This window comes from Mustela lutreola, chromosome 2 (assembly GCF_030435805.1).
Source record: "Mustela lutreola isolate mMusLut2 chromosome 2, mMusLut2.pri, whole genome shotgun sequence".
NCBI lineage: Eukaryota > Metazoa > Chordata > Mammalia > Carnivora > Mustelidae > Mustela > Mustela lutreola.
This window is the reverse complement of record NC_081291.1, coordinates 10089441-10097756: the sequence shown is the minus strand read 5'-3', so window position 1 is coordinate 10097756 and position 8316 is coordinate 10089441. Positions and strand designations below refer to the sequence as shown.

At 55.4% G+C, this 8316-nt stretch overlaps 1 protein-coding gene across 3 annotated transcripts; it reads left to right on the top strand.

Annotated features, from left to right (window-relative positions):
• Nucleotides 1-8239, top strand: DDX39A (DExD-box helicase 39A). 3 transcript variants are annotated; one of them, XM_059160229.1, is made up of 11 exons: nucleotides 1-151; nucleotides 4036-4247; nucleotides 4382-4509; nucleotides 5339-5431; nucleotides 5803-5986; nucleotides 6683-6801; nucleotides 7129-7260; nucleotides 7358-7467; nucleotides 7572-7716; nucleotides 7858-8005; nucleotides 8091-8239. In XM_059160229.1, exons 2-11 carry the CDS (start codon nucleotides 4040-4042, stop codon nucleotides 8105-8107), a joined length of 1284 nt encoding a protein of 427 aa, XP_059016212.1. In that variant the 5' UTR covers nucleotides 1-151; nucleotides 4036-4039; the 3' UTR covers nucleotides 8108-8239. The 3 variants fall into 3 exon arrangements, with proteins under 3 accessions (XP_059016212.1, XP_059016211.1, XP_059016213.1); XM_059160228.1 differs by having other exon boundaries at nucleotides 7-151; nucleotides 4039-4247; XM_059160230.1 differs by lacking the exon at nucleotides 1-151 and adding an exon at nucleotides 1405-1689 and having other exon boundaries at nucleotides 4039-4247.
• Nucleotides 8240-8316: the final 77 nt, after the last annotated feature.

The window sequence follows — 8316 nt, the reverse complement described above, 5'->3', positions numbered from 1 at the left end:
CCTCTCTTGAATGAAAAGGCAGCAGTCCACTAAGCAGAGCCGCAGTCGGACGTAGGAGGCAGGAAGCCCTACAGCTCGTGCTGGGGCGCGAGACGGGTAACCGGAGTCGGACGGCACTTCTCGGAGCACGCGGAGGCGAACGGGGTGCCAGGTGAGCGATGGCCCCGGGGCGCGGGGCCGCGGTGCAGAGACTTCGGACTTGCGGGCGAGCTGGCGATGGGAGACGCCGGGGGCTAAGGGGAAGAGGAAGAGGAGCGGGCGCGAGACAAGGCGGGGCGGGGCGGTTGGGGCACCCGCCGCGCGGGTTCGGCCGTTGAATGCCACAGCGCATGCGCAAAGGGGGACCGTGGCTGTTGGCGGGCGAGGACCATGCCCGCTTCCGGGAGTAGGCTGTCATGGCGGTCCACGGGTCGAGCCCGATTTGGAGAGAAAGCCTTTCTGTCCGAGAAGACCGCCTAGGCTGTTTGGGGAGGGATTGGGGAGGGGGCGACGCCAGGGTCTGGGGTTGCGGTGGCGGAAACCCGAGCTTGTAGACGGGACAGGCTTCCCCAAGTGCGAGGGACTTGCCTACCCCCACATTGCTGTGTTTTTGCTCTGTGTTTGGGGGATTCGGGGTTCCAGAGATTTAGATCAAAAAAGATGTCTCAGACGCAAACTGAGATGGAAGTCTTCCCTGGGGGCACTTTGACTGTGAATGGGTACCCGTGGGTGTGTCTAAATTGTCACTTTTCCGGCGTCAGCTTTCAAGTTCATCTGCTCCTGGGGCCTCAGCAGTCGCAGCTATCCCCGCTGGGTGGGACAAACCCCAACAGTCCTCGTCCTCTCTAATTTGTTTTGAGCTGTACATGTTGTCTCACCGCTTTCTAGAAAAATTTGTGCCTCAAACTCAGGCTGCCCTGAATCTCTCTCCCTAAGAACAAAACGATTTATTTTGATCTGTATCTTTTAAATGCACCATCTCTTCTTGTTCACCAGGTTTGACGGTCAGAGTAGGTGACTCTAATTCTTCTCTGCCCAGGGAGTACCCTGCCCTGCTGAATGTTCCACCTTCTTCCCTCATAACACCCCCACGCTGGTTGATCCTCTTTTGGTGACTGGTTTTCCCTGTTTCTGGTCTCATTCCCCACTCATCTACTCTGGAATAAATTGCTCTGGGACAACTGAGTCACTTAAGAATTTAATCAGCGATTCCCTATAGGTTAGCAAATAAAGTATGAATGCCCTCAACTTGAACAGCTTTCCCAGCTTTGTCCTTTGCCTCTACTTCTACCAGCCAGTCTTGCTCTCCATTCCTCACAAGGGCCTGGTGTTTTGGGACTGACCTTTCCTAGCTCCTGTTCTTTTCTCTGCTGCCTGGGAACTAACCCCTTCCTGTTCAGATTACTTTTTTTTTTTTCAAGAATTAGTAAGGGTATATGCATACTTTAGTGCTTAAGCTCTGTCTTGAGGCCTCAATTCTAATTCTGTTCATTCAGCCCTTGTTGTTAAGTGCTTATCTGTTTTAGGCTCTGGGCAAAAGGGCTATCAGGCATGACCTTAAAAAGGGTGCTTTTTTAGGTGTGACCTGCAAGAAGTACCCTTCTGGAGCAAGAGGTCTGAAGGAAGTAGGGGGATTGATGTCCATTGTGGGCAGCAAGAACAGCAACTGCAAAAGTGCAGAGGCGGGTCTGAGGCACAGCAGCAAGGCCAGTAAGAGTGATGGAGGAGACGAGGTCTGAGCATGGAGGGGGTCGGTTCGTGTAGGGTCTGGTAGGTCATGGTGAGGACTTGAGTTTTTGTCTGAGCACAGTGGGAGCCTGTGGAGAGTTTTGAGCAGAGGAGTGACATTCTCTGACATCACTTTAATAGGCTTCCTCTGGCTTTTGTGGGGAGAGAAGGTGGAGGGGGATGGAAAACAGGGAGACCAGTGAGGAGACTATTAGCATAAATCCAGGCAAGAGACGATGGTGCCCAAATACCCATCAGCTGACAATGGGTGAACTGGTAGCCCTACGGGGGGGAAGTTCAGCCATGACAAGGAGCAAGGTACTGATGCATACCACAAAGCGGATCAATGTCAAAACATGCAGAATGAAAGAAGCTGGATGAATGGTGACATATTGTGATTCCATTTATGGGATGTCTGAAACAACAAATTCATAGAAAAAAAAAAGTAGGTTAGCAGTGGCCAAAGGGGTTGGAAGGGGGAGGATGATAGGTAATGTGTTTGGTCTTTTTGAAGACCAACTGAAATATGTAATGCATTCCGGCTGTAGTGATTGTTGCACATATTTCTGGTAGAGCATGTGACTATATCAGTAAAGGTGTTCTAATTGTATTTTTTAAATTTGTTTATTTTTTAAAAGATTTTATTTATTTGACAGAGAGAGATCACAAGTAGGCAGGGAGGCAGGCAGAGAGAGAGAGGAGGAAACAGGCTCCCTGCCAAGCAAAGAGCTGAACTCGGGACTTGATCCCAGGACCCTGAGATCATGACTTGAGCCAAAGGCAGATGCTCAACCCACTGAGCCACCTAGGCGCCCAAAGCTGTTCTAATTTTAAAAAAGAAAGGTGAGGGGGCATCTGGCTGTCTCAGTCAGAAGAGCATGTGACTCTTGATCTTGGGGTCCTGAGTTTGAGCCCCACGTTGGTGTAGAAGTAATTTAAATAAATATATAAAAAGAAAGAAAAGTGAAGGGAACTTGGGACCAGTGAGGTAGCAGCGGTAAGAAGTGGCCTAATTGCCCTATTGGGACCTGTTGGCTGACTGGACAGGGGGACAGAAAGAGCCAATGAGAAAATGGAATTGCTTTTTTGAGAAGCAGGTCTGCAGGAAGAGACAGTGGGTTTTGGTCTGGGTATTCTGAGTTCAGGTTCTGAGGGGAGATGTAGGCAAGGTAGCTGGGTAACAGAGGCTGTTGAAGGGAGCTGGCAGTGGATAGAGACATAAGTTTGGGAGGTCTCCCTCACAGAGGTGGTTAAAACCCTGGGGCTGGATGAAGTCATGGAGAGAATGAGACAGGGAGGGCCAGAAAGTGGGCCCAGGACCCTCCGTATCCAGCTCAGAAAGAAGAGTGAGTGACTGCTTCAGCGCTTCCTCCCTCTAGACTTGGAGGCTAGGGTGGGATTGGGAGTACAAAAGATCATATTCTCACTCCCGGGTCTTTTGTAGCTTACACCCAGTAGGTGCTGGGCATGTATTGGATAAAATAAAGCCAGGAGGTAAGCAACCTTTGTATTAATTCTATTTACCATCTCAGCTCTCTTTTTATTGGCCTGGGCCCAATGGGAGGCCTGTTCATGAGAGTACTTAATTATTCCCCTGTGCAGACCACAAATAGCGGGCGGAGCTGGGGCAGGGCAGACTCTGCTCTCTCCAGCATCTTGGCAGCCACCTCTCCTGGTCTCAGGGGGCCTACCCTGTGCAGGCCCGGTGGACTTCTTGGGCAGTGGTGGGGAGGGAGCTCCTTTAGGTTAGGTGGGCTGAGGTGGGTCATTAGAGTTTTCCTGGTGAGGGCAAGGTGCCGCAGAAGCTTGGGGTAGGGGCTTGGTGAGTCTGAGCAGCCAGGCAAGGCTGGGGGTGGTTCAGAAGGGATAGTGTGGAACGAGTTGTGCAAGGACCAACAAGGAGGGATGTAAGAACCATAGGGAAGTGTGGGGATTTCACTCAGAGCAGAGGGAGGCCCTGGGAGGTGGAGGGGTGTGTGCATGTGTGGGTGTGGGGAACAGGGGCCCTGGCCAAGATGAGGTGGCTTACAGGAGGGCAGGGTGTGACCACGACAGGCTGAGGCTGGGGGTGCTGCCCAAGTGGAGATGGTGGGACTTTCTGCAGGAGTCGGGGGGCTGGGGGGGGCATGATGGAAAGGGGTCAGAGAGTGATGGCCGTCAGCTTCATCTTCTGGGTCCTTTCTGTGCCAGCTTGGAAGACGGCTCCAGTGCCTTGCCCTTCTTGGGCCTGTGTCAACAGACTGCAGCTGCTCGGCGGCCTCCCTCGATGAGCCTCAGTGGGTGGGTTTTTTTATCCTCCCTCAGCTCTTCTTCCTCTTCTTTTCTCAGCAGCATGGCGGAACAGGATGTGGAAAATGAGCTTCTGGATTATGAGGAAGATGAAGAGCCCCAGGCTCCTCCGGAGAGCACTCCTGCTCCCCCCAAGAAAGACGTCAAGGGTTCCTATGTTTCCATCCACAGCTCTGGCTTCCGGGACTTTCTGCTGAAGCCAGAGCTCCTGAGGGCCATAGTGGACTGTGGCTTCGAGCATCCATCCGAGGGTATGCCTCCCTGGTTCTCCCTGCCAGGATCCTCCTCTGAGCACTCGCACTTTGGCCTCCTCAGCCACCTGGCGAGGAGCCTGCACACAGGGAGCATCCAGTTTCTGGTCGCTCACACGTGCTCTCTCCCTCAGTCCAGCACGAGTGTATTCCGCAAGCCATCCTGGGCATGGACGTCCTGTGCCAGGCCAAGTCTGGGATGGGCAAGACGGCGGTCTTCGTGTTGGCCACCCTGCAGCAGATTGAGCCAGTCAGCGGACAGGTGGGTGGGGGCCCTCCCCGTGGGGCCCAGTGCCTGAGGCATCAGGAGCTACAGCTCCCTTGTTTGGCCTTCTTGATCCTTTGCGCTTTTTGTGGGCTTTTAAGATTGTGACCGAATCCCCCCTCCCCCCTCCCCCCGAAATGGAAGCTGAGGGGGGAAACTGAAAAGTGCCCAGGGTTTTACTTGCCAGAGATACAGGTGTTAATTTGTCATGTGTATTTCTAGATTGTGCAGGTTTATTCAGGTGAGATTGTATTGAATAAGGATTTGTTACTACAGTTGCTGCTGACAGTTACTTCCTCACACAGGAATTTTGCTAGAGGAGAATTGAGGTGCATTCCTGTGCTGTGCTTTTGTCACACTGGGGCACACATCCTTGGGCTGTGTCATTGCACGATCCCTTGTTTCCTTACAGTAACTGAAGGAAAGGGAGATTCAGTGGGAGGTTGTGGTGTGGTCGTAGCACTTGGCATCATGGGCATAAAGGCAGGAGCAGCGTCCTTCGTCGGTGGTCATGGGACAGCCAGAGAGCAGACTCTCAGGAAACCATTAACATGGGCTACCTCACCAGCTAGGTCTCACTGTGGATCCTGGCAGTGGGAGACAGACCCCGTTAGCTGAAGGGATATAGGGAGTGAAGGGTGGGGCAAAGATAGAACATCAGACTGGCCCTTTCAGCGGCTGGAGGTGTGGGGTGAGTCTGGCAGGCACCCTGGAGGGATAGGGGCCTGGTGGGCCTGGGCCCCCATGAGAGAACACAGGCTTGGGCTCTGGCTGGGACAGGACTTGGGACCCTGCCTTGAGTGTCTCTCTTCTACCTGCCCTGCAGGTTTCAGTCCTGGTCATGTGCCACACGCGGGAGCTCGCCTTCCAGATCAGCAAAGAGTATGAACGCTTCTCCAAGTACATGCCCAGTGTCAAGGTGAGCCTCCTCAGCCTGGGCTGGGTGTGCTGCATGGTCCTCTGCAGACTTGCTCTCCCGGCTCTGGCCCAGCCAGTGTTTACCATTTACCAAGCTTGGCTGCAGAGGCTGCCTTTGAGGTTTGCGGTGGTTTATGCTCCTTAAGAGCCTGCTGAATTATGCATGGCCCCCAGAGGCCTGTGCTGGTCCCAGCCGTGAGGCTGCTTTCCACCAGAGTCAAGGGCCAGGCTCTCAGGCCTTTCTGGTCCTCAGGTTCTAGGCCCAGGGGATGAGGGGGCTGTTGGAACAGAAGCTGGCAGGGCTATAGGCTGGGTGGCTATCAGCCTGGAGTGCTTAGACAGGCAAAAGCACCTTTCTCTCCACCCACATAGGTGTCTGTGTTCTTCGGGGGCCTTTCCATCAAGAAGGATGAAGAAATACTGAAGAAGAACTGTCCCCATGTCGTAGTGGGGACACCAGGCCGAATCCTGGCACTAGTGCGGAACAGGAGCCTGAACCTGAAGAACGTGAAACACTTCGTGCTGGACGAGTGTGACAAGATGCTGGAGCAACTGGGTGAGTGTCCTGCTTGGGTCTGGGAGCTGCCAGAGGCCCACCCAGCCACACCCTCTCCGCCCTCACAGTCCCACTAACCCCCAGACTTCAGAGCCAGGTGGGCCCTGACAGGATAGGTCAAAGGTTGCTCCAGAGACGGGGTCAGGTGGGTAGCTGGCGCCCAGGTCTTCTGTAAACAATTTTAGGATAAGTTCTAGCATGGGCAGAGTGCCCTGCTGCTTCTGAGCCCAAGATGAGTGGGGCCACAGGGCCCAAATGAGCCGTGTCCGGGCCCGTGTACACATCAGCCCTTGCGCCTGCTGAGTTAGTTCTTGCCCCCGCCTGCCCTGTGAGCCCCCCGCCAGGGCCAGTGGGAGATGGGGCTTGTGTCCCGGGAGGCGGCTGCAGTTCTCACCCCAGCGGCTGTCTCTGCCTCAGGCTCCCCTCCCTGAAGCGTGGCTCGAGGCGCGCTGGCACGGCTGCTCCGCTCTGGCAGCGTGTAAGTGGATGGCAGCTCCTCCCGCGCCTGTGCTCACCCCGAGTCCAGCCCCTCAGGCACCTGGGACTCACCCCTCCCTCCACTCCTCGGCTCACACCGCCCTCGTCATGGCGCTAACGGCTCCCTGGCACAGGTTGGGAGGAGCTGGGGCTGGTCTCGGGTGGGGGTCCTGGTCTGCCAGGCACTCAGCCCACCTGCTTGTCGCCCTCCCCATGCAGACATGCGGCGGGACGTGCAGGAGATCTTCCGGCTGACGCCTCACGAGAAGCAGTGCATGATGTTCAGCGCCACCCTGAGCAAGGAGATCAGGCCTGTCTGCAGGAAGTTCATGCAAGACGTGAGTGGGGCGGGACAGCGGCCGCGGCCTCCGTGTGCCAGCTCTGGCCCTGCTGGCTTCTGGTTCTGAGCTGTTGCTGCTCCAGGACACCCACGCTTCCCTCACTGCGTGAGAATGCTGGGGGGCCCAGGGGCCTGCCTTCCCTCCTGTGTCTTTGTCAGACTGGGAGCCGAGTCAGACCAGAGCTTAGGTCAGCTGTTGGGAGAAAGGCGTTTACCGGGGGACAGCAGGCCCTCCGGGAAGCCTCACGGCATGGAGTCCTTCGCTAGAAGATTCTGGCCAGGCCAGAAGCCCAGAAGTAAACCCCGCCTGCCCCTTCCTGCACAGCCCATGGAGGTGTTTGTGGATGATGAGACCAAGCTCACGCTACACGGACTGCAGCAGTACTATGTCAAGCTCAAGGACAGTGAGAAGAACCGCAAGCTCTTTGATCTCTTGGATGTGTTGGAGTTTAACCAGGTGACACGGTGTGGGCCTTCCTGGGGGTCTGGGCCTGTGTGAGGCTGATGCAGGGGCCTCTGACCCTGACCGCCTTTCCTGCCTCCCTCCCTTGCAGGTGGTGATCTTCGTGAAGTCAGTGCAGCGCTGCATGGCCCTGGCCCAGCTCCTTGTGGAACAGAACTTCCCGGCCATCGCTATCCACAGGGGCATGGCCCAGGAGGAGCGGTGAGTGCGTGCCACCCTCAGAGGCTCCTAGGCAGGCGCCTCATGGGGAGTGTCACGCAGGAACCCCATGTCTGATGGCCGCCTCTTGTTCCTCCTGTACCCAGTCTGTCGCGCTATCAGCAGTTCAAAGACTTCCAGCGGCGGATCCTGGTGGCCACCAATCTGTTTGGCCGAGGGATGGACATTGAGCGAGTCAACATCGTCTTCAACTACGACATGCCCGAGGACTCAGACACCTACCTCCACCGAGTGAGTGTTTCCACAGAGGTGTCCGTTCCTTGAGGCCCCCCTCCCAGGGTGGGGGCGCATGGGGACGTGGCCCTGCTTGTCCTCAGACTCCCAGGTTAGGCTGTGTCTCTGGCCTGACCCCCCACTTTTCTCACCCTGCAGGTGGCCCGTGCAGGTCGCTTTGGGACCAAAGGTCTGGCTATCACTTTTGTATCTGATGAGAATGATGCCAAAATCCTCAATGACGTTCAGGACAGGTTTGAGGTGAACGTGGCCGAACTTCCTGAAGAAATCGACATCTCCACATATAGTAAGTGTGGGGCCAGGCCAAGGGGCTGGGTCCAGACAGTAACCCGGGTTCCTCATCTCACTGGCCTCCCCTCTGTGTCTTACAGTTGAGCAGAGCCGGTAACCACGCGCTGATGGCCAGAGCTGCCCTGTTTCCCGAGTGCTGCTTCTAGGCTTCTTTCTAGGTGCCAGTGGGCCTGCCTTTTTACTGTTTAAAAGCTGTAGATTTGTGTAAGAGTAAAGTTTTATTATGGAATCCTGGCTCCCACCCTGTCTGTCAGTTCTTAGCATTTCACGGATGTAGTAGGCCTGGCCAGTGAGCTTTAGCCATCC

What these genes read in the sequence shown, in the direction of transcription:
- DDX39A (XM_059160229.1), top strand. Translation starts at nt 4,040, where the DNA reads ATGGCGGAACAGGATGTGGAAAATGAGCTTCTGGATTATGAGGAAGAT. An exon ending in AGTACATGCCCAGTGTCAAG is followed by an intron (nt 5,432 to 5,802) that starts GTGAGCCTCCTC and finishes CCACCCACATAG; the next exon opens with GTGTCTGTGTTCTTCGGGGG. An exon ending in ATGTGTTGGAGTTTAACCAG is followed by an intron (nt 7,261 to 7,357) that starts GTGACACGGTGT and finishes CCTCCCTTGCAG; the next exon opens with GTGGTGATCTTCGTGAAGTC.